Raw genomic sequence first — 25,891 nt, forward strand, 5'->3', positions numbered from 1 at the left:
GACAGTGAGTATCCCAGGAGCCCTGGGCTATGTGTACAACTGTGAATATGTACATACCAAGCATACACCCATGTCAAGTAGGGGCAGCAGTCAAACATTCCTCAGCACTGACTGTCTCAGAAGGGTAGATGGTCCACATCCCTTCAGTTAAGCCCATCCTTTAGCTCAAGGGACTGAAGAATAGCTCACTGTAATCAGTAATTTCTTTTCAACTCAACAATATTTTGTTTCTACCTATGAATGCTTCAGATGTAGGAATCCCTCAACCAAGGTTTGAGTGGGAAGGCAACAACTGAGTATTTAAAAACTAGAGCAAACATCTGGAATCCCAGTACAGCAGCCTAGAAACCTGAGGCTTCTGAAGACTATATGTGAGCAGAAACGATTCCTCTCCATGGAAGCCAAAACCACAAATGCAGGCCCTGCCGTGAGGACACATCCAGGCCATCCTCGTAAAGATGACCCGTCTGAACAAAGGTGGAAGGAGGTTAGTGGGCCTCCCCCATAGCTCTCCTCCTCCCGGCTTGGCCCTGCTTCCTGTCAGCCTTGGGGCATATGGATCATTGGTGCACTTGAGGCATCCCTGTGTGTGTCATGGGCTCACAAAGCTACAAGCATGGCAGCTGCTTAGGTCTGGCCTTCACTTGCGAGCTGGCCGTAGGAGCTACTTCTGTCATAAAGGGTGGGGTGAGGAGAGGGGCATGCTGGGGATGGGGATGGGAAGGGCTGCTCTGTGCTGCGGTGGGGGAAAGCAACAGAAGCTGTGGGACGTCAGATGGACAGCACTGAAGGGAAGAGTCGAAATGAACATCGACCAAGAAAACAGCCTAGATGCCATCCTGCGGGGTCAGCAGAGCCAGGGCCCTGAGCCTCGTACTTACCCAAGGTGAAACCTCTATAGAGCTGCAGGTAGGCCGTGAAGAGGCGCGCCAGGCAGGTGAGAACCCTGCCGCTGGTCTCGCCCCCGTAGATCTCATAGCAGCAGTGGACCAGGCCGTAGGCAGAGCTCCCGTAGTGCGCCTTGTCTAGCACTCCGCAGAGCAGCTCCCCGTCCCTGACGATCACCTGGGTGGGGAAGGATCACCATGACACCTACTACAGCTAAGGGAGACCACGCACACCAGCTGAGTTTTTAACTGCACACAGTAAGCGGTTATCTATACAGGGAAAAGAAGTATCTGCTCCAGGTCTGCACAGAACATCTGTTGGTCCTGACACAGGACGGGGTGGGGTTCACTGGTAGAGCTCATTCTAAGCATGCAGGGGACCCTGGGTTCAATAGCCAACACCACAGAAAAAAGAAAGAGGGAAGAGGGAGGGGCAGAGGAAAGCAGGCCCTGTTAAAAATACACAGCCAGCTGCAGACTTGAGAGGCCTGCTCACCAAGAACACACAGAGGCCTTGGTAATCTTCGGTGTGTGTGTGCTCTCACAGTAGCAAAGCATCCAGGGGTGACCACCTTGGCCTTCCCTAAGCCTGGTTTTGAAGGTTTGGAGCTGGGATTTGGGGACCTGATAGCAATTTGGTTAACTCAAACCACTCAGAGGTCTTCAAGGAAAACATGGGCTCTACATTGTAAGCCCTGCAGAATCAGCACCAGCTTTTGGGAAGCCTTCCCAAATCAGCAGCTGTTTCATACTGAGAGCCAGAGGGCAGAGCTCAACCCTGACCACTTTAAACAAAAGCAGATACCAACTTGGACAAAACTTGTCTTCTGAGGCATGGCATCAGTTTCTGGATACATTTTAAGTCAATCTGCCTACCACCAGGAACAGAAATCAACTTTATAATAATAAAGGACAGCCATACCTGGGACTCACACATAGAGTCAGGGTCAAAGTCTGGAACGGGCCGTGGAGTCTCCTTCACCCAGGCTTTGCTGCCAATTTTTGCCTTTCCAGATAAATTCAGGGGGGCGTAGTCCTCTGGGATTATGTTTATGAGCAGGGTTGACACAACCTGGGGAAAAGGAGGACCACACCATGGAAGGGGAGGAGATAACTACTCTTCTAGGACTGTCTGCCTCATGGCGCCATTTCTCATGCTCTCAAGGCACAGTAAGGCAATCGGGTCCTCTAAAAGACAAGTCCACCAAAAACATACTAAAACTTCATTAGGATTTTTATTCCCTAAAATACTTCATCCTAAAGCGAGCAATCTCTGAGAATTGCAATGAATTTCTGAACAGTCCAAAGGAAGGCTAATTGTTTTGGGTAATGTGGTAAAATAACCAAAGCAAAGAATCAGCACAAGGGAGAGAGATGGGAGGCTCCTACCACTCCTCACCTGCCTGAATGGAAAGCTGAAACAGTCTCTGTCATCCTTAAACGGTGACGATCACCACTGCGTTTAGTAACTTCCTCTCTGCACAAGAGCTTAGACTCTCAAGGCAGGGACCTAACGGCGAAGAGTGACTAAAGAGCTTCCCACGGGAGGCCTGAAACATCTAACTGAGAAACAGGCTTCAGAGTGAGGCACCAGGGGTTGGGGTGCCCTGGTATCAGGCATGCACTGAGGGGCACGTTCTGAACTAGCGTTGCTTGTTCCCAGCCTTCAGACAAGATGCATTCATTCCTTCAGTAATGATCTATCAACTGCTATGAGCCAGGCCCTGAGGAGAGGGTGAAGCTCCTTGGAGCCTTGACTCCCTGGGGATGCATGCTCTAGAGGAAAACGGAACAAGGAAAGGTAACTCGGAGCACAGAGAAGAGGGCACCGTGACTCCAAACTAGGTGGCCAGGGAAGGCCTCAGTCAGCAGTCAGGGACTGGATCCCGTGTTTCAGGGCAAGCAAGGAGCAGAAGGGTGGGTGAAAAGGCTTAGCCTGAGTGAGAAGGAGAGTATCTGGTAGGTTTTGATGTGTCCTGCCTTGGCCAATTTGGGCTACTATACCCAAATACCCTAAATTGCACAGAGCATGGATAGGAACGTGTCTCTTATAGTCATGGGAACAGAGGACAAATGAGGCAGACTAGGAGGCTGGGGAGGGTCATGCTTTCTGGCACAAATGGAGACTTCCTACTCGGGCTTGCCTTGGTGGACGAGTGCTTGAAGTCTCACAAGGGCACGGAAACCATTCCTTCTCTCCCACGACTAAACATCTCCCATCGGCCTCATTCTGCAACACTGTCCCGGGGGGGTGGGGGGGGTATAACAGAACCTTGGGAAAATAAATATTCAGACAAAAGCGTGTTCTGATTTAGATCCCGACAGGACTATTTACTATAAATCACTCCAGCTCTACACTCCCAACAAAGTAAATGCCTTAGAGAACCGATGTCACACTGATAAGGAAGACCGATAAGCCCATTTCCTGATGCCAATCAGCTTATGTAGTGCTAAATGCCTCAAGTAAATAGATGTAACTAGAATTAACTTTAGTACTGAAAGGCCAGGGTCTTTCCTGAGTCTTCCAGAAAGGTTATCACTTGGCAAACAGTCACTAACAGAAGACCAGGAGAGGCACTTTCTCAAGCAGGTGTTCTACAGAGGGAGGCAGGTGTCTCTGGGGACAACAATGGACCAGCTTTGGAGGGTTGCCAAGCACATTCCCGCAGAGGGAGCAGGCTGGGGGGCAAACAGGCAGGTGTTGCAGGCAAGGGTTGGAGAGGCTCATTGGTTCAGAGCACTGACAGCTCTTAAAGAGGACCGGGTTTAATTTCTACCACCTACATGGCAGCTAACTGCCTGTAACTCTAGTTCTAGGGGATCCAATGTCCTCTTCTGGCCTCTATAAGCACTGTGTAGATGTGGTGCACAGATACACATGCAAGCAAAATACCTGTGCATGTAAAAGTAATAATAACAATAATAATAGTAAGTAAGAAGTAAAAATAAAGAAAGCAGATAACGCTGTTTCTGGAGCAGAGGATGATCAGAAGACTCACTCTCCCCACACCTCAGCACTAGAGGCTGGTATGATGAGGGGATGGGCTAAGGAGTCGGGGCAGGAGGTGAAGCTTCCCTGGGCTGTTTACCACAAACTGCATGTTAACCCAACAACGTATGGCTAGTGGGGGCTGCCAGGCTGGACAGTCAAGACTGGAATTTGGTATAAAGTAACAGACATATTCAACCACTCACGCACAGAGAACTATGGCCTGCTATCTCACCTACAATAGAAAGAACATCTGTCGATGAAGAAAACACCACAGACTAAGAACTAGGAATAAATAATAACAACCTGGTAAAGAAGCATCTGTGAAAAACCACTAACATACTCAATCAAAGTCTGCATGTTCCTGTCTAAAGTCAGGGGCAGGACAAGGACCCCTTCTCTTGCCATTTCTATGAAACAATGCACTAGAGGTTCTTGCTGGGAAGGTCAGGTAAGAAAAGAAACAAAATGCACTCAGATGGAGAGGCAAGCGCAAAACCATGGTATATAGAGGATGTTCTTCAGCATTCTACAAAAGTTATCATTATCAGAGCTAGTATACAACTCTCAGTGATGCTGAAGGGGATCAACCTACAGGAGCAACAATGCCACTAGGTGTTGGCAATGAACAGTCTGAAAATGAATCTAACAACAAAATCCACATATAAAGCACCAAAATGAATCAAGTACTTCAGGAGTAAATTTAACTGAAGAAGGACCAGCAAGATGCCTCAGCAGGTAAGGATGCTTGCTGCTGAGCTTGAAGACCCAAGCTCGATCTCCAGACTCCTGCAAGCTGTCCTTGGGCCCTGACACACATGCACACACATGCACACACATGCAAACCCCTAAAAACAGAAGAAAAAAGAAAGACAAAACTTAACCATACAAAGACAAATGGCTCAGGAGCTAAGAGCACTTGCTGGATTGCAGAGGACCCAGGTTCAGTTCCCAGCACCCCATCAGGCAGCTCTCAACCACCTATGACCCAGTTCCAGGGCATCTGATGCCCTCTTTCGTCTGCATGGGTGGCTGAATGCATGTGCTGCGTATACAGACAAAGCAGGCACACAGTACGTACAAAATAAATACTTCTACAGCAAAAATGACAGCACACAGCTGGGAGAAGTGAAAAGGACTAGTTGACCCTCCAATTCATGCAAAGAATCTCAGCCAAAGCAATCTCTGAACAGAAAAGCAGAGCTGGGAGACTCTCGTTCTGATTCTAAACCTCACCAACAAAGCTTAGAAACCAAGGCAGCGTGACAACGGTATTAGGATAGGCACACTAACAAATGGAATCTAAATGAGTCCACAAAGAAATATCTGCCAACAATTGCTTTTAGATCTAGTGTTGAGGACAGTCAATGGGAAAGATCAATACTGTCAGCAACTGGTGCCGAGAAAAACGCATATATACATATCCAAGAATGGATTTCGAACTTCATCTTATACCACAAACAAAAGTCAATTCAAAATGGCTCCAAGACCTAAACGCATACATAACCAATAAAATGGCTAGCTGTGACAATACAAAATCAGCTGAAACTTATCTAAATTTAAAACTTCTGTCTGTCAAATGACAAGAAAATGGAAAAATATTCCCTATAACTGGAGAAAATATTTATAAATCACATACATGATGTAATGCTAACGGCCAGAATATATCAAAAATTCTTACAACTCAATAAAAAGACAAACATCATAGTAAACGGGCAAATAACTTGAACAGACATTTGTCTAAAAGACAGTGAACCCACCTACATTGCTGGTAGAAATATAAACTGTCAACTTTGAAAAAACAGCTTGAATGTTCCTCAACAAATTAACCGTAGAATTACCACATAATTCTATTACTATAGTGTACATACAGAATCACTGTATGATTCTTAGTTATACATAAAAGAATGAAAACACGTGCTTACTAAGGGGGTGGAGAAGAGCTCACTGCAGCTTTACCTGTAATACCCAAGGAGTGGAAACATCCCCAATTATCTGTTCTCAACTGAAAACGAATAAACAAAATATAGTATCTCCACACGACAGAATGTTCTTCAGCCAAAAACAGAGTAAGTCTTCAGAACATTATATTAAATCAAAGAAGCATGTCACAGAAGCCTTACTGTATGACTGAGATGAAATGCACAAATTCGGCAAAGTCATAGACTAGTAGTGATGGGAGGAAGTGGGATTGATCACTAATGATCACTAATAGATAACTGTAACCATTGATAACTATAACACTAACGGAAATAGAATTTCTTTGTGGGGGACAGCAATATTCTGGAATTGACTCTTCAAAGTTGTCCTCTGACTTCCACAAAGTGCCACAACATCCTCCCCCCCATACACACACAAACAATAAAGTAAAGAATTTAATTATGATTTGTGAAGGTGAATCTTCATTGTTAACTTGATGGGATTTAGAACCGCCATGGAAGCACAACTCTGGGTGTGTCTGTGCAACTGAAGAGGTCTACCCCTGAATGTGGGAGGCACCACCCCATTGGTGAGCTGAGCACCAGTATTCATCTCTGCATGCTTCTTGACTGTGCATGCAATGTGGCAGCTGCCTCAAGTTCCGGCCACCAACCTTTCCTGCCATGTCAAGTATTTTGTCACAGCAATGAGAAAAGTAAAAGCCATTCTAGACAAAATATTAGCAAGCCAAATTCAATGGCTGCAACGACTGAGATAGGAACCGTTCTTTCAAAAGCTCTGTGTTGAGGGCTTTGCCCTCAGCTGGTGGGGCTACTGGGAGGTGGCTGGATCTGGAGAGTGCTAACTCCATCGATGGGCTAACCACTGGTGAGCTTACTGAGCCTGCTGCTATAGGAGGAGCATGTGTCCCCGGAACATGGCCCTGATGGACCTCTCTTCCATGCTTCTTTTTGGTTCCTTTTCTGTCTCCTGTCCCTCTGCTCTACCACATGCTCCTACCTTAATGCTCTGATTTACCACATGAAGGTCCAGAAGCAAGAGTCAACTGGCCCAAAGTGAAAGCTCTGAAAATCTGAGCTTCAGTAACCTCTTCCTCATATAAAGTGTTTTGTTATAGCAAGAAAACGAATACATAATCGTTCATAAAATAATCATGGTATTTAAACCTTTTACAGACTAAGCTGGGTGGTGGCGGCACACGTCTTTAATCCCAACACTTGGGAGGCTGAGGCACGAGGATTTCTGAGTTCGAGGCCAGCCTGGTCTACAGAGTAAGTTCTAGGACAGCCAGGGCTATACAGAGAAATTCTGTCTTGAAAACAACAATACCCCCCACCCCCCCAAAAAAACACCCTACTTTCACAGACCTAAAGAATTACAAAGCAGGAGAAGGCTGAAGAGACGAATTCAAATCCACTTTTTACGGATAAAGAGCCAAGACTCTAGAACTTGACCCTTGAAGCTGAACTTGGAGGCCCAGGCAACAGTAGAATATACTGTAGTGTATTTCATTTGATTTCCATGTATACTATTATATGGTTACTTTGGGCATTAAAAATCCCTGGGTTTGAATTCCAGTTCCGCCTCTAATAACTTTGAAAATGGTATTTAACATTAAGTCTCAGCATTATCATCTGCTAAAGAGAGAAGGTCGGATTTAAGCACTAAAAAAAAAAAAATGACAATGACAATGAACTCAGCAAAGCCTTTGATATTTCTCAATGAACCTTACTATTAGAACTGTAACACCATTGGCATTAGCACTGCATTTGAATTAGAGGACACAAAGTTTACCATAAAATCAATAAACAGGAACCATGCACCTGTTCTTAGTAGAACCATCTTTGAGCTTTCCCAAACCTGGAGCCCCACGCTGTGGTGATAGTGTGTTCCCCTAAAATATTGTGCACCTTAATAAACTTATCTGGGAGTCAGAGAACAGAACAGCCACTAGATACAGAGGCTAGAAAAGGTGGCACCCACACCTTTAATCCTAGCATTCCAGAGGCGGAAATCCTCTGGATCTCTGTGAGTTCAAGGCCACATTGGAAACAGCCAGGCATGGTGACACACGTCTTTAATCCCAGGAAGTGATGGCAGAAAGCAGAAAGTTATTTAAGGTGTAAGGACCAGGAACTAGAGCTGGTTAAGCTTTTAGGCTTTGGAGCAGCACAGTTCAGCTGAGAGGCTTCCAATCTGAGGAAACAGATCAGCTGAGGAATAGGCAAGGTGAGGTGGCTGTGGCTTATTCTGCTTCTCTGATCTTCCAGCATTCACCCCAACAGCTGGCTCTGGGTTTGTTTCTACTAATAAGACTTTTTAAGATTCATGCTATACCATGCAAAGGGAAAGTCAGACTATTTAATGATTAGAGATTTTTCTGTCTCTGGTCTGGAAACTCTTGGAATTGAAACTGTTATATGAGTGGCTTATTTTCTTTTAAAATATACACTTGGTTGCTATGCTCCCAATTACCTGCTTTCCTGTCCACAGCGGGAAGGGCCTCAGGATGGCAGGAGGAAAGAGCTTCACACGTCCCACTTTGTCTGTGAGCCCTCGGTACACCAGCTCCATGTACTGTTCCCGGTTGAAAAAGCATCCCCGAATGGTCATGTTTGCACCTGAAACCATGTGATCTTGAATCAATCCTGCCAATGGCTGGCCATCCTGCAATTAAAAACAAAAAACAAAAAAACAAAAACAAATTTCAAGTCAAACTCTTCAATTTCTAATCATCTGCTTGGAAGCCATTTTTATCAAGAGCTTTTGTATAAAGCCCAGACTATGCACTCCATGCTTTCACTTAGAAACAGACTGCATCACAAATCACATGACCAGTAGTTACTGCTGTCCTCAACTTTTGTCAACTGCCTACTGTCTTGTGGCGAAAGTACTTCAAACTTATTTCCACAAGCCTTCCTTATTTAATACCATCTGGTTCTAGTTAGTAGATTTTTGGCATTTATTTGTAAGCTTGGTCTGGCTGTTGTCAGCAGTGTTCTTGTTTTTGATAGTTTGGTTTTATGCTTTTGTGTTTTTCACACATTTCTGGCCCTGTTCTTCGGTAAATCAGTCATCCATTTAACAAATATTTATTGAGAGCCACTGTTTGCCTGGGCATTAGGCAGATCATCAGCCTGTTTCAGGAAAAGCTAAATAGTAAACACATGCTGAGATGAATACAGGACCACAAGGTATTTTAAATGTCACAGAAGAAACGCAGACTGAGCCATAATACAGACTGGGGAGGTGGCCAGACTCTGTCTCTCTGAGAACAGCAGTGCAGCGAGGCCGTAGGGATACGTTGGGGTCAGCCAGGAGCAATTTAAGAGTTCAAAGTTCTTTTTTTAAAGTGTTTTTGAGACAGAGTCTTCCTATGTACTACTGGCTGTTCTAGAACTTATTACATAGACCAGGCTGGCCTTGAATTCAGAGATCTGCCTGCTTCTGCCTCCCTGAATGCTGTGACTTAAGGTGTGTACCACCACCGCCCTGGACTCAGGGTTCCTGAGGGTCTTGATGTGTTTGACTATATTGAGGAAGCATATCGTTTATTAATGTGTCTTCAGAATATAGCATGTGGTTCAGGGTAAGTTCTCATGAAGGTATTACCTACCTAAGGCCAAAACATGGGATTTTATTAAAACCCCAGGTCCAGTGGGCACACTAATTTCATTTTACATTTTCCCTGTCTTTATAATCCCCAGTCTCCTGGACCTTTTCTGTCAGGTCTGTATTCATGGCAACACAGCCAAATGGAAGTAAAAATAGTTACACTCATTGACGTTCTGTAAGTAGTTTCTGAAAACTTTTCAATGTATACAGTAATCTGAGAAAAAATTGGTACTAGAGCTCAAAGATCATTATCATCTGACTGTCATATTACATTTTGATAACCAAGGGCTTGGGACCTCCCAATATAGCTGCTGGAAGAGCTGGATGTGAGCACATGTACTAATTCAGAGACTAAGAGGGTTCTTGTCAAATGGTCTAAACACTGTGATGATAGGGCTATGAAAACTTACGTAAGAGTTATTTATTAGAGATGGGCACAAAAGGTGCCATACATGTAAGGCAGGCAGGAGCAGATGGAGTGTGCAGCCATTTTTATGAAGGCTTTGAGTTACTAACATAAATAAAAAAGTTTTCTTCCCTAGTGACAGTGAGTAAATCAACCACACTCCAGGGTAGGACCCATGCCCAGGAGTAGCTGGCCAATACAACTCCATGTACTTTTGTGTGTGTGCTTTTGTTTTGTTAGATTTTGTATTATTGATTTTTTTTTTTTAGTTTTAATTTTTGTTGCTGGTTTTGCTTGTTTGTTTGTTTGTTTGTTTGTTTCCTGAGACAGGGTGTCTCTGTGTATCTTTGCAGCTTTCCTGGAACTCGCTTTGTAGACCAGGCTGGCCTCGAACTCACAGAGATTCATTCTCCTGGCTCTGCTTCCTGAGTGCTGGGATTAAAGGTGTGTACCACCACCACCCTTGTTGCTGGTTTTTAAAGAACATGATGAAAAAACATAGTATGAAAAAAATTTAAATAAAAAGATAAATAAAAAAAAAATCTTCTTAATCCATATCTTAATCCAAAAATGATCTTGTTTTTCTTGGAGAGAAATCCAAGCCAGGACAATGCACAGCTCTATGCCAGTCTCTGGGGGCAGATACTATAGAATTTGCATGCTTGGAGAATGCAATAACAAGTTATAAGACATACCTGGTGCCTTATCTCTTTTCTCTACCCAGATTTTTCCAGGACTAGAAAATGAGCTAACTTGCTTTCAATGTATTAATCATGGATTCTAGGGGAAAATGCTGACTAATTTGATTATTAAGGGCCGACTTATAATTTTGAATTTCCTAAAAAAACTTTTTAGGGTTGGAAAGAACAATTCTGAATTAAAATCCCAGAAAATGTCAGTTCTGCTACTGTTTAACATCCTGGCAAGATGACATTAAAATTATTATCTTTTGGGTTGGGGATTTAGCTCAGTGGTAGAGCGCTTGCCTAGCAAGTGCAAGGCCCTGGGTTCGGACCTCAGCTAAAAACAAAACAAAACAAAACAAAAATTACTATCTTTGGTCAGTATGCTAAGAGAATAGTGTTTTACATCTTGAATCTTCTAGTTAAGGAGAAGTCAGGACACTACATCTTTAGTTTTGTCCAGAAATTTCCACAAAGCTTTGGCCCTTAGTGAACACAGGAAACAGAAGTAGAATATTGTTCAAACAGATAAACAAAAAATTCAGTTGTTTTCTTTTTTAAAAAGTTAAAAGTTCTATTCATCTCAGCTTGTAATTAAGAAGACAACACAAACTCTACTCAGTACACAGTACAGCCAATAGTGAAGGGTCTTTAACTTAGCACTACAGTCAGGCAGAGAAGAAGAGACAGAAGAGAGGAAGCAACAAACAGAGAGAAACGTAACATAAAGAAGGAAAAATGACCAAACACCTGGTCTATGAAGGCCTGGGCCCAAGGAAGAAAAATGACCAAAAGAGAGAAAATAAAAGAAAACAGTCCTAAAGTGATGGCTTTTCTTGTAGCTAACGCAACCTTGACTATTATTACTCTGCAAGCAAAAATGCCATATTTTTACAACCATAAATAAAATGAGAATTTCTCTCTTGGTATTTATACTAAAGACTAAGTAAAATTAACAAAATCTTAACTTTTGACAAAACAAACTGATTGATGGTGAAGTGAACTTGGAGACCATCTCCAAGGTTTCTTTAATTCAAGGGCTAGGTGCAGGAAGATAAGGCTCAAACTAGTTGCTAAGGCATGCACATAATGTACTTCCTTATGAGCCAACCTGGAGTCTGCCTAGGGACCTAGCAACAGGCACTGTCAGAGGTTCCAATTGTGCCCAATCAATGAGAGGCTACCACGTAAATAAAGTCAACTGATCAGGTGCTGTCAGAGGTTGTGATTGTGCCTAGCCAATGAGGGGCAACCACACAATGTCACTGGATTGGGATGAAGCTTGGGTGCTGGGAAGAGGGTACGTAAGGCTCTCCCCATTGCTGAATAAAGGAGTCTGCTGTTTGCCTTTCACCTGACTCCCAGTGTCGGTGTCTGTGTTGTTGACACTGTGCCTTTTCACCCCTCACCCAAGGGAGCCATTAGGACAAAGACACAGCTAGGGACACAGCTCAGGGGGGCTGGGGACATAGCTCAGGGGCAGAACACTTGAGTAGCACGAGCAGGGTCCTAGGTTTGCTTCCTGGTATTAAAAACAATTTAAAAAAATAATTATTTGGGTTTTGCTTATCTCCCTTAAGCATAAGCCTAACCTAAAACTCAACGGACGGGGGGTATACCTCAAATAAGCCAGTTCTTTTCAGGGCACATCATAAAAATGAAGCCCCCAGCTGGACTTGCATGCGGACTAGCACATGCAGGTTTGTTAGTCTGAAGACTTCAGGGCGCCCAACACCCCATGTACACAATGACCATAGGTCACTGCCACCAACTCACTTGTGCTTCTTAGTAGTGTCCCCTTTGATGAAATGGGGCTCAAACAGTCCCTGGTATCATGTTCTGCTCTAAGTCCCCACCTAGGCCCAAGCCAGCCCTAGCCATCAAGTGAAGCTAAGGACTCAGAGGTTTGAGTCTTAGCATCATCACTGGCTGGCAACTCAGTTTCTTCACCTGAAAATGGCAGCTATTTCTAAGGCCACTTGTGAAGACTACATACAAAAATGTTTGCAAACCGCTGACAGTGTGCTTGAGGCCTAGGGCCTGGTTGGCTTCGTATCAGTACCACTCCAACAGCTACTACTGCTGTTAATATTACTATGTTCACTACCGTTATTACATGAAAAGATAAAGAGCCAATTTTCACATTAGTGAGTTATCTTTTCTAATTTCCAAGTGGTCTAGTGGGCTCAGAATTTCTTCCTATATTTAGACTTTCTGCTAACCAACAGCCTACTAATGTGGGCGGGAAAAGCCAAGTTATGCACAAACTGGCACAGGTAAGCCACAGTGATACATTAGGGTGACAAACTGCTGATGGGGAAGAAGACCTAAGGGGCAGACAGTGCTGGGCAGCTTCTAACATTCTGAGTCCGTGCTTTCCCTCTCTGTAGCAGAGCCAACACCACAGTTCCTGGGAGCTCCTGGTCCTCTCTGACTTCAGTGGCCTTAGGCAAGGGCCATTCCTCGAGTGTAAAGTGTAGACATTTGCAGTACTTCCCTCTGAGGATTGGGAGCAGTGGGAAGTAAGAAGCCTCCACAGTGAGTGTCTGGCACGGAATACACACTTGGTAAATGGCACCTGTGGTTTCCATCGCTATTTCTAGTCTCTTCGGATTCCACCACATTCCAAACGAATGCTATGTATCATTGCCAAGAAACTCTGTACACTCTGAAAAGGCCTCAGTACTTTGAGCAGGTAGAAAGGATGAAGTGGAGCCTGGAATATACTCAGCCCTTTCTCCTCAGTCTGGCTTCCTTTGCTCTGTTCTTCCCATAAGCACTCACTAACTCGAGACCCCTGATACAAGAGTGAACATATCAGCTAGCCAGGGACAACAGGAGAACATTATGTCCTTCTTGTATGTCCATTTGGACAGCTCTGACCACATGAGGTTGCCCATGAGGAATAACCTTGGAGAGAAACAGAAGGAATTCAAAGAGATGCCTTCATGAGTTTCATCTGGACCCCTAGGATTAAGCTGCCTCTTAAAACAGGCTCATAGATGGGGAAGTGAAGTCCATACAGTGGGAAAGAGGGAAGAAGGAGGAAAGAGAACACTAAGGAGATATGAAAACCCCATCAGGAATCACACTACTTTCTGTTCATCTAAAGCTACATATGATACATTTGAGTGTATGTGTATGCATATACACTTTATAACTTCAATGAAGTTATCCTACTTGGGCTAACAATGCTCCCCCATGAGCCATAGACTATTTAGCAAAAACCAGGCATGAAAAACTCCCTTGAGTTGCTGGTCAGGGGAGTCCAAGAGACGCCCCCTCAAATATAAGCTCCTGCTGCTGTCCCTGACTGCCTCCCAGAGGTTGAAGTCGAGTCCCTATTGCTGAGACATTATGCACTTCAGCCACAGGGCTTAGAGGAACTAAGCTAGATCTGACCCGGAAGCTTCCTTCCTGACTACTAGTTTTCACAGAAGGTGCTATGCAAGCTGCCAAGGGAGGGAAGCAACCAACAGCCCTGCCCAGCTCCGATGCCTCCTGTGAATCACAATAATGGCCAGCACAGCAAGGAATCTGTGAGGGTGCAATAGCAGCACTCATGTCCCAGCAGTCACTCACAGCTGTCCCACTGGACTTACAGCCCGCTCAAGAGGAAGGAAGTTATGCCTGGTACTAAGAACTCAGCCAACTACCTGGGGCTAGTGAGGTTATAGGAACAACTACTACTGACACCTTACTAAATTAGCTGATTCCTAACTGTATTCTAGATACTTATCTATATACCCTCTCACCCCTCATCAAAGGAAACTACCACTGGTCAAAATGAAGAGAACAGTTAACCTAGTAGCTAGCCCCAACTGATATATCTATAACTACACATGTGTGTGTTGTGGGTATGCGTGTGTATGTGTACAGTCTATAACACAATTACTGCACCTAGGCACAGGGAACATGACAGAAGAGAGGACGGAAAGTGAGAGCCAGAGGACCAGAAGTCTGCTGTGAAATGTGCCTCCTAGAAATGACAGGCTTTAACCATATCTCAACAATATGGTTGCCTAAACAAGACCCGAACAATAACAACACCAATACACATGCTAACATGAAAGGGGAAAATCTCAGAGGGCCCCAACCCTAGACAAAGACAGCGAACTAAAAAATGCTAAGACAAATAGTTTACCCCAGGAATAAGCCCCCTTACGTGGTTATCCAATACTAAGTGGTACACCCTAAAATCATAGTAAATATAACCTGTTCAGTTCATGTCATTTTACATACAGTTTTATATTTATGCATTTTTTATACACACACTAGGATGGCTGCCCCAGGTTTTCTCCTAACATTTCAAGCTACCAGAAGACAAAATGTCTCCTTAATTTTAAGCACTAAGAGCCGAAAAACACACTGTGAAGAACCTAGAACCTCCTGCTCCACACACTCCTGTCCTGGAGCTGCCCACCAGCCAAGTCCCTCTTAGCACACCAAGTCATACTGGTGATGACCATGGCATGATCTCAAGATCAGACTTACCTTGGGAACAAGATACTGCTGGTCAGTGCAGGCCAGTACATAGGCTTCAGCTCGGCCCAACTCACTCTGGGGGAAGTGGGCGTTCATCTCATCTCCATCAAAGTCAGCATTGTAGGCTTTGCAGTTGGCATAGTGAAGGCGTAGGACTTTTTCTTCAGGCAGAATGTGGGCCCGGTGGGCCTGGATGGAGGGTCTGTGTAGGGTAGGCTGTCGGTTCAGGAGGAGAATGTCCCCATTCCTCACGTGCCGGCACACCTGAGGGCACAGAAGGAAGAAGAGCAGATGAGTGCAGTAGGTACTTCGACAGTATCAGCAATCCCTCGATGGCCTACCACAGTTAGCTTGGGTGAGCTCTATATGCCCCGTGTTCTAGTCAACTAAATGAAAGGGGAGTTTTTGATCTAGAGAAAAGCTCTAGAAACTCTGAGAAATTCTCGCCAGGCTCCTCTGCTCTTGGTCTTTCATAGCTCAGATCCCACTTCTAGGCTCAGAGGTGTAAGGAGAATGCATGGCCGGCCACACGTCTGCGCAGCAAACATCACCTTCTCCAGAATGCACAGCCATGCAGAGCCCTAGGCTCTTCTTTGAGAGGTAACAGAGAAACAGATAAAATTCCTCAAGACAGCATGCTTCCATGAATTTCAAAGAACTTGGCAGGCTTCTCAAGTCCCCCCAAGGTCACACATGAATCACACAGTTTGGCAGGAATTAGCTAAACTTCTCACAGAACATCCAGGACTGGAAGACAAGGCTTGTGACCCCTGAAAACATTCTGTACTTCAAATATTCAAAACAAGTGTAAAAACTAAAAACTGTCATAATCTTTGGGGAAAATGTTCTGAAAATACCCCTTAAAACATTCAAAATGTTTTCAGCCTTTCAGGAGGGAAAAAGCTTCAAGGTAAGCAAAAAGAATGTATGTTTATGCAGCCCTGTTTTTAGTAGGAAAAAAGTAGAAATACCCCAATTGCCCCACAGAAGCGGCAGTGAATACACATTATAGAATATATATAATAGAATAGTGTATGCATATTATAGAATGCTACGCAGTGGTAACAGACACTAAATTTAATGCATACTAGTCTAAGGGTGATGGTGAAAGTATTAACACAAAGAAAACAAAAAAAAATAAGACCCCAGCAGCATATAAGGAGACAGGATGCAATGTCTGAAAATCAAGCCAACTGCGCCTAGGGCAGGTGCACGTGGGAAAAGGTGTGCAGGTCCTCAAGGCCAGGCCTTGGGCATGGACTCAAAAGGAAGGGTGGTAAGGCACACAGTAATATCTTCACCACCACAGATCTTGGTATTGCTCATATTAGAATAACATATTACTTCTGCAAATGTAGTTTTTTGTAAACAGGGTCTTACGTTGTCAAAGTTGACCTCAAACTTATGGTCCTCCTGCTCTGCCTACCAGAGATGACTCTGCATAAAAGCACTTTCCACCCAGCCTGACAGCCTGACTTTGACCCCCAGGACCAACATGGTAGAAAGAGAGAACCAGCTCCTGCAAGTTGTCTTGATTCCACATACATGCCATGGCATGTGCATCCCCTTATTTCCTCCCCAATGAATACATGTAATAAGAAAGCAGACAAAAGCAAACGAATGATAGGAGAAAACCAGAATATACAAACTCTAAAGAATAAAAAGCACAAGTAACTTTAACCTTCAAGACACACACACACCGATCATACTTTCCCCTTTCAAAGCCACTCTGTCATGCTCCTTTGACAGCCGACTTTACAAATGCAAAGGACGCTTTTAAAAACAACTGCATAAAGATAAGGTGCCCCAGAGGACAGGGACCCTCGGTAATCATGTCTCCTCCTCAGGTCCCCTCTGGGTCACACCAGTTAAGAGGCAGGAGGAAACAGGTCTAGTAGCCTTCTGTTGCCCATATGTCTGAGGGCACACTGGGAAGCTGGCTAAAGCTGGGCTTCAGGCTGTGAAGAGGTTTAGTCCCCCCTCCTTCCCATAGTCCTTGTTGGTTCTGCTCAAGTTCCCCCAGAGGAACAGTCCTAAGAGCACATGGTCTGTGTTTTCACTTCCCGAGGAATTCCAACCTTCCTATGCCCACACCCGAGTCCTCCCTGTGTTTCCAAGGAGACCTAACTCTGAGGATTACCATGAGCGTCTCAAGGCACTGGCCAGCTCAGTGCGTCACACAGCCTGAGGCTTTCTTTCCTTAACATCTCCAGGGAAAAGTTGGCCAGATCTGTGGTCCAGGCCCAAAAAGCAGGCTGTGCCTAAGATCTGAGTCTAGTGAACCCAACATAAGCAAATTCACTGCAGCTGAGAAGGGATAGATGTAGGCCAGTCTGCCAGACACTGGCCAAGGCAAACAGAAACCTGGACCACAGGGGATTCCCCTTGCCAACCCAAACCAAGGCCTTTCCTTTCTCTTGTCACTAAATAAATACTGTGGTGAAAATTAGTGTGCCCCAGTGCCCGGGTCAGAGTTTGCAGAGGCAGGCATGGGGCCAGAGGCTGTTTAGGGTGGCTGCCAGGCAGAGAAACAAACCTATGCTACCCTGGCCACTTCCTTCTTGACGAGGCCTAGGGGAAAGGACAGGGGTCACCTTCGTCACAGCGAAAATGACCTTTCTGAAACCCTTCCCCCACTTAACCTGAAACTTAATCTTCAGCCTCCTTCTGTGTCACCTCTCCCAGGCCTTCTGTTCTGTCCTGAGCTCTGTGTAATGAATGCCCAAGTCCTTCAAAATGACAAACTAGAAGTGCATGAACACGCAAGTCGTCAGAGTCTCCTATATTTACCTAACATTACTGACATTCTGATGTGAAACTTGCCATCCCGAATCCCAGGACCTGATGGAAGGACCATTTTTCTTTCAAAGTCTTTTCCTGTCTTTGCACAGGAATGGAGAACTCAAACACAGACAGATGGGTGGACAATGTGGCCAGAGCAAGAAGTAGAGAGAGGGGTGAGGGTGCACACTATGTGCTGGGGAACACAGCAGGTACCTAACATGGTTTTCAGGAGTGGTAAATACTGTCTGCAGCCCGGCTTTTCCCGGTTTTGTAAATAAATATTTTTGGACACATATTATTTGTCTATACTTGCTTTTACACTATATAGTAAGAGCTGAGTAGTCATAAGAGCCTGCAAAACCGATTAAGTTTGAGATATTTACTGTGATCCTAGGGAAGAGAAGGCTGGGCTGAGACTTGAAGGAACAGCAGGAATCAGCCATGGAGGCATAAGGAGGGCAAAGAGTTCCAAGCATATGCAAAGCCTGAAAGGAGATGGAGCTGGCTGTCGAGAGCTTGAGACAGTTTGGACTGAAAGGTGGAGCAGCGGAAAACGCAAAGACAGCCCATGCTTTCAAAGGCAGCCTTATGGGCTTGGTAAGGACTGGAGCCCAGGCTGGAGACATCACCCAAGCCAGTCCCATTCACCCTCACTGCTACTCCGGAATCTCTCCGGCTTCACGAGAAGTGCCTACACACCGTAGCTGGCAGCCTCCCTCAGTGGAACTCCTGTCCCCCACTTTACCTATCCCCACCTGAGCCCACAGATGTACCCGGGCCACCTGAAGAAAGCACTCCAGTGCCTCTCCTTATCCTTACACCCCAACGATGTCAGACCACTTCTGACTTACTCTTCAGATGTCCCTGGCTACTTACTTCCTCAGCATGAGGGCTCGCAATTCTGTCTCCCTCACTGTTCACTTCTGGCTTACAGCACATATTCAATAGCAATCCCTGTCAGGGTCATGACCTTGCAAAGCCTGAGCACAGAGTGGGACCTCAGCACTAATGAGCCCTCACTGCATACTCCTCTTGGAATCTTTCTCCTCACTGCAGCTGTTTAAGTGAACAGAAGATCACTGGATATCTGCCTGGATTCATCAAAGGGAAACCAACATTGCTGCTTTTGACTCCCTCACACAGCTCCTAGCAAAAAACCTGACAATGTACTAACCCGATAAAGATCAAAATTGGTACCTTGACCTAGGTCTGAATGGTGTCTCTGTCACCAAAGCAAAATGGCATAGAGCAGAATTGAGCTCAAGTAGTACTGCTGTTCTCACGGAGGGCAGTATGAAAATAAGGAAAGCCAGAGAACTGGCCCCAAACATCAATGGGGACCAATGGCCACCATGCCAAGCCTAGAGTGTGTCTCTGTTCCTCCAAAGTTCCTTGTAGGCAGGGGGAAACTCCGTTGGGCTTGCATCCATTATTGCAGATAGCCAATCCCAGAGATGCTAATTCAGAATGAGGGGTGAGGTCAAATTCTCTCTCTCTCCCTAGCTCCAGCGAAGCTGTTACTGATCCAAGTACCACCTTTGAGTAGCCCTTTTCAAAGGCAGCACGCAGGAACCAGACAGGAACTACAGTCCTGACCAAAACTCATTTACTCACAATTTTTGTCCCCTGGGGCTTCGGAGCCCCCGTGGCTGGTGTCAGGAGCTGTTTGGCCACAGCTTCCCGCTGTGTAGCATCCACTGCGCTCAGGGCTGTACGACTGCCATCCTCATTGATGACCATGGAGGCTCCTGGGTGCACGTTGGGTCCATTGATGACTGCCTGTCTCAGTTCCTGCACATTCCAGGGGGTAACTGGCTGAGGATAGGTCAGTTTTGTGGCAAATACCTAGAAACAAGCATTGCATGTCCAAATTCAGGATGGGCAGACAAAGGTTCCAGGGATACAGAAGCTAACAAAATGAGTGTCTGATTTCCTCCCAAACTGTGGGGAGCTGTCTGCTCAGCCAAGGCCTTTCTGTAGGTAGAACAACATCTATCTCCTTTGTGACGCCATTTCGCTTCGCTTGCTCCCTTAAGGGAACAGACTGGGCAATTTATGCGTTAGTTTTCTTAAATGCACACTGAAACTTCACCCCTTCCCCCTTTCGCCAAAGGAGTGGTATGGGGCACTTGCTTGAGAGCCACTGCACCCCTCCACATCTTGACAGGTATCACTAACTGATCAGTGTATGTTGGCTGAGCATAGCACCAGTCAGTGGCATTTGAGAGGAAATGGTCTCAATTCTGAGACCTAGAACATTAAGTGGAAATGGTCTCAATTCTGAGACCTAGAACATTAAGTATTCTTTTGTCAACACTAGACCTGAAACCTGCTCTAAAATAAGTGAGTTTCTGAATCACCGATTTTTTATTTGCTACTTCAACACACAAGTGCACCAAGACTACAGAGCTCAGGAAGTTAACGCCCCAGGTCTTTGTGTAGGAGCAGTGTATAAGCTCTGCCATGATCTCACCTTTTACTTTGTGCTAATGGTGTTATTTACTCTTTGGGTACCACTTGGCCCACAGCTTTAGGAGACACTGTGCTGGTGTGTGGCTCCCTGCCAGGGTTTAGCTCATTCTCATTTCATCTCACCTCCTCGTGCCCACAATGCCTCTGGTGCACTGTGGGGGAGGGCAGGAGAGGAGAGCGGCAGTTTACTCACCATGTTCTTCCTAGTTACCCTGTGATAACCCCAGGCCCACACGACTCTGGGGTAGGGGGGGCAGCATTAGAGTCTCTCCTCAGGATACAAGCCATTAGTAAATAAACCCAGACCCAGAAAAAGAGGTCAGGATTCTGTGACGGCAGAAGGCAAGGCCTCACTAAAGGACACTCTAGACATGACGGTCAAAGCCAGGGTGGCTTCTACCTTCTGTCTAGAGAAGAAAATGAACATGACCTGAGCCTTTCCTTCCAGGGTTTCAAACTTGAGACTATTACAGCTGGCTTTCAGAATGCTTTTCGGTGGTATACAGTCCAGCTTCTGCATGGAAGGACCTGTGGTTCCAAGGAGGCAATAAACCCAGGGTAGAGCCTTCTCTGCCTGTTCTTGACACATCAGGCTCTTGCCCAGGAAGCCAAAGTGTGCTGAAGAATCAGAACACTTTAGCTCTGCACATTACCAGCTTCCCCAAGAGAGGCAGGGTGGCATGTAAGGAAATGAAACTCTGCACAGAGGGAATTAAACCATCTTCGAATTATTGACCTCAAGGCCCATTAAGGAGGAAGTAGGTCGGAGAGCTGCTGCTAATGAGCACCAAGGCTTTAATTTAACTGGTGAGGCAGTGAGAAAAGGAAGCTGGCTCACCAAGGGAACGTTAATGGGTGAACAGGTGAGTCATTCACCCCCGGCACCGGGAGGGACAGATGACACACACACTGCCTTTCTGAGGGCTCTCCCACTTTCCGCTGCCAGCTACCCAAGTGGACTGAAATCCCCTTGCCCTTTTCTTCTCCCCTCATGGACTCAGTTGGACATGGTAGGCTTAAAAACTAGGCTAAGACTGGCAAGAATAAGATACAGATTCAGGATATAGAACGACCTGCTGGGAATTCCCTAGAGCTTCAGAGCAAAAGTCTCCTAATAGGATGGCAGCCCCATTATGCACCTCAAGCTCCTTCCCTACAGGCTCTTCCCCCACATATAAAGCACTAGAGGTTATCCCCACTGGAGCCACGCTGATCTACCACCAAACTCTGTCCCCAGACCTGTACAGCACACCCATCTCCCAGCTGCCTCTCCCCAAAAACACACCATGGGAATTCCGATTTCATTGGTGTTGATATACATGTCTGGGCAGATGACTGAGCGGGCTGCATAGTCGACTCGCTTTCCCATCATGTGCTTCCGGAACAGGCCTTCCTTCTTCTCTAGGATCTGTAAAGAGAAAGAACAGTGACAGACTATTAAATAACTCCATTATGTTTACTATTTTCTGGCTTCTATGCCAATGTGTATAGTGTGCATTTATAAACGTGCAGATGTGAGCTGGGGATGTGGACCAGCTGTTAGCTATTTATTACTGACCCTCACCGACTGTGATGGGAATCCCACTCACTGCTCACCTGTCTTATGCCAGGGTACTTCTCCAACATTAATTTGTCCATCTCACTGTCAAATACAATATTGACGTGACTCTGAAGGCGAATCCAAATGTTGTAAAGTTTATCTGTGAGAGACTGGCCTGGAAGCATACTTAAAAAGGATCGGTCGATAGCAACTGAAGAGTCATCTTCCTGGGAAGACAAATCCAAGGAAATAGGAATGAGTGGAGAAACACTTGTTTTTTACTCAACCTAGCTCTGATAAACCCCCTACCCCTCAGCTTAGCCTCTGGAATGTAAAACTGTTGTCAGCCTTTGAGATAATAGAATTGGAGTTAGCCATTGAGATGATAGAATTGGAGTCAGCCTTTGAGATGACAGAATTGGAGTTAGTCTTTGAGATGACAGAATTGGAGTCAGCCTTTGAGATGACAGAATTGGAGTCAGCCTTTGAGATGACAGAATTGGAGTCAGCCTTTGAGATGACAGAATTGGAGTCAGCCTTTGAGATGACAGAATTGGAGTCAGCCTTTGAGATGTAAAACTGGAGTCAGCCTTTGAGATGACAGAATTGGAGTTAGCCTTTGAAGCTGACAGATAAGGAACTAAACTAGTCAGTATGTATCAGCTTGTCTCTTCTGGTAGTAAAATGAACTCAGAATTCATAAGCACAGCAGCACTACAGTACACATCTGTAATCATCAGCCTCTTGAGAAGTTGAGGCAGGAGAGTCTTGAGACCCTTCTGGACTACACAGCAAAATCCTATCTCAAAAATCAAAACTAAACTAAGATTAAAAAAATATATATATATATATAAATATAAATATAAATATAAATATAAATATAAATATAAATATATATATATATATATATAAGTTTCCTAATGACTTGTCACCAAAATTAAGAGAGCCTTAGCAGCTCTCCCTGTGGGCACTCTACTTCTGAGGCTTCCACCAGGCAAGTTGAGTTTCATGTGGAACTGCCTCTTCAGTTAAAGGTTTGGAAAACAAGAATCAGTAATTCATAGAAATGCTGCTGGAGTGCTTGCCCACATGCAGGAAGCCCTGAGCTCCTCCCCCAGCACCACATAAACTGTGGTATGATACACTCTTGTAGTTCTAGCACTTGGAAGTGGCAGCAGGAACGTTATTAAGGTCAGCCTTGGCTACATAGTGACCTAAAGGCCAGCATGGGCTACATGAGACCCCGTCTCCAAATAATGATAAACAATAAATAATAACAATAATAGCATTACTATTACTTTCATGTAGGTCGAATAATTTCTTAAAAAGAAAAGGGTTGGCCATATAATACTGTATGTCTATAAGTCCCAAAGTGGGTTAGATTAAGTACAGGATGGTCTTCAATCGTACACATTCATCTAATCATTTAAAAGTATTTCTATCCCTAGTCTTGTCTCTTCCACATCTCCTGTTCTCTGCCCAGGGAAGAGATGGACAGAGGTCCTAGGGTGACTTAGAGCACCACCTACTGGCCAAGCACTACCTGCTGGCCCCATTTGGCTGCCAACGGCCTAGGAGATTTGATTTTCACTCGTCCTCCACTGCAGTACAAATGAGAGAAAAACTATCAGTGTGTCAAGGCTGAAGGCAGGAGATGATCCAGTAGATGACAATGTCATGATAATAATTTGGGTTTGTCCCCACAACCAAGGAATAAAGGAATCATCTAGGAGGGTCTGTGTAGTTCTGCAGGCAACACCATGTGCATGATGGCAGAGGCCTTCAGAGTTGAACCCATGGCTTTACAGCATTTGCTGGTTCAGAGCTCCATGACCACTGTTGAAATGAAAAGGCCTTGTCCACTGATAACCCCAGTCCCTAGAACAGCTCCTGGGAGAGCACTGCTATGGGACACAATGATGAACACAAACAGGGAAAAGACAAGAATATGGCTGATGAATCAAAGGGATCAAGATGGCACTGGTGTTCTACAGAGACCAAGCCCTGCTATTACTGACAAAGGTTGGTCTTTATTCTCAAGGGACAGGAAAATCAAATTCTTAAGTCCTAGTCATTGGATTTGGTTATCCTATGATCTTTTGTCTCCAGGGCCTGCAGATGGCAACTTCTCTTACACTGAGAATCTATTAAAAGCACATCTATGAGCCGGGCGGTGTTGGTGCACACCTTTAATCCCAGCACTTGGGAGGCAGAGCCAGGTGGATCTCTGTGAGGTCGAGGCCAGCCTGGGCTACAGAGTGAGTTCCAGGAAAGGCGCAAAGCTACACAGAGAAACCCTGTCTTGGAGGAAAAAAAAAAAAAGACCCACCAGTAAACTTCAGCAGAACCAGAGAAAGTTTCAAAGAGCCACCCAAAGCTAAGTGCCCAGGGGACAGTGGTGCTACCCTGTGAAATCCCTGGCTAACAGCAGGGCTGTCTGAGCAGCTGGCAGGGAATCTGAGAGGCCTGTCTCTCCAAGGCTGGAGAAGGCCATTTCTATTTGCATCCCAACCACATTTCGGGGATGGGAGTGACCTTGGCAAGTGTTCTAAGTTCAGCTTTATGTTCACTAGAGTTGGTATAAGACCCAGAATAGTGAAAGGGCTAAGGAAAGTCACTGGAGACAGCCCTATTCTAGAAAATCCCCTTCTACATTGTCCTGGTTGCATTGCTAAAGACCTTAATGAGCCTAACACACACATTCTTAGAGCCTGAGGGAGGGTGACTACTTGCCTTACTGGCAACTAGTGGTGCAGAACAGCCTAGGTGTGAAACCTCATACACTTTATAGTGGAGATGAGTCCAAGAAATCAAAGTCACTTGACTAAAACCACTGGCATGGTCACTGCACACAGAACCTAAACTACACCTAGATTCATCTATAATCAGGCCTGTGCTTGTTCCAACAATTCACACTGCTCCAGGACTGTTGCACACTGAAGGTGCCATCTTGCAGCAGCCATAGCATCTGTGTCCACAAAGGGTTAGAACCAAGTGTGTAGTTCTGATCACACCAGTCATTAACCAAGCCTACTATATCAGCACTGAGGCAGCCCTGACCTTGTCTGGGGTGAGTTCTGTCATCTCACAGGGCAGCTTCTGTTCTTGGGCCATCAACGCCAGAAGTTTCCGGATCAAAACTGCATCCTTCATGACAGCTTGCAAGTTCACCGTCTGGCCATTAGTAAACATCTGGTCCCCAAGGCGATTGACAGGACGATACCTACAGCGTGATAGAAGATTCCATGAATGTTCTTCAGCCTCTGAACCTATTTACTGAATTAACACAATGCAACCTACTCAAACTACCATCCAATATTAGGACAACCAAATAACAGAGAATGATCAGGCCACTACCTGCAGCCTTAGGTTGACAGTTTCTTGGTTTCTCAGTGCCCCAACCCTTCCAGGCCCTCCTATAAGTCTTTGCTCAATTCCTCAGTCCACCGTTTTCATGCAAAGTAAGTTAAAAGGCATTACCTGGAGGGCGGCACCACTATGAAATCTAGAAAGAACATGCTGGGGTTGAAACTGGACTCCATGCCAATATCATCCAATCCCGAAAAAAGGTAATTCAGGAAGAACCCTGTGTTTGAAATAAAGTAACCAACAAGACCATTTAAGCCTATGTTTAAGAACATAAAAATATTACTGAGAAAAAACACAGGGTATGGGACCATATGTAGTTAGAAAACAGTTTTTCATAAAAATAAACCCAAACCAGCCTGGTTATATGACAGCTTGTATAGAAGTAAGATAGCATAAAGATACTCAGGGAAAATAGTATCGGAGTAAGGAAATGAGCCATGCAGGAACAGGACATTTTAATCACCCTCTTAGACTTGTAATCTTACACACATAGTTAAATATTTGCTACTTTGGACTCTAGACAAAACTAATCGAAATTAAAAACAAAACAAAACAAACAAAACAAAACCAGGGCTGGAGAGATGGCTCAGTGGTTAAAATCACTAGCTGTTCTTTCAGAGGACCCAGGTTCAATTCTTTGCACCCACATGGCGGCTCATAGCTGTCTAATTCCAGTTCCAAGATGCCCAACACCCTCATGCAGGTAAAACACCAATGCAT

The 25,891-nt window shown here is 45.1% G+C and overlaps 1 protein-coding gene across 2 annotated transcripts in view; it reads right to left on the bottom strand.

Annotated features, from left to right (window-relative positions):
- Positions 1-25,891, bottom strand: part of Polr1a (RNA polymerase I subunit A) — a 64,416-nt gene that overhangs the window by 25,012 nt on the left and 13,513 nt on the right. For both annotated transcript variants that reach the window (XM_036181500.1, XM_036181499.1), the window contains exons 8-16: positions 25,283-25,388; positions 24,863-25,025; positions 21,859-22,029; positions 21,548-21,670; positions 19,405-19,635; positions 15,016-15,270; positions 8,293-8,484; positions 1,810-1,959; positions 882-1,065 (exon numbers count right to left, since the gene is read on the bottom strand). In XM_036181500.1, the coding sequence (XP_036037393.1) occupies positions 882-1,065; positions 1,810-1,959; positions 8,293-8,484; positions 15,016-15,270; positions 19,405-19,635; positions 21,548-21,670; positions 21,859-22,029; positions 24,863-25,025; positions 25,283-25,388 (1,575 nt within the window). The remainder of the gene's footprint in view (positions 1-881; positions 1,066-1,809; positions 1,960-8,292; positions 8,485-15,015; positions 15,271-19,404; positions 19,636-21,547; positions 21,671-21,858; positions 22,030-24,862; positions 25,026-25,282; positions 25,389-25,891) is intronic.

The sequence above is a fragment of the Onychomys torridus genome, chromosome 3, assembly GCF_903995425.1.
Source record: "Onychomys torridus chromosome 3, mOncTor1.1, whole genome shotgun sequence".
In the NCBI taxonomy this organism is placed as follows: Eukaryota; Metazoa; Chordata; class Mammalia; order Rodentia; family Cricetidae; genus Onychomys; species Onychomys torridus.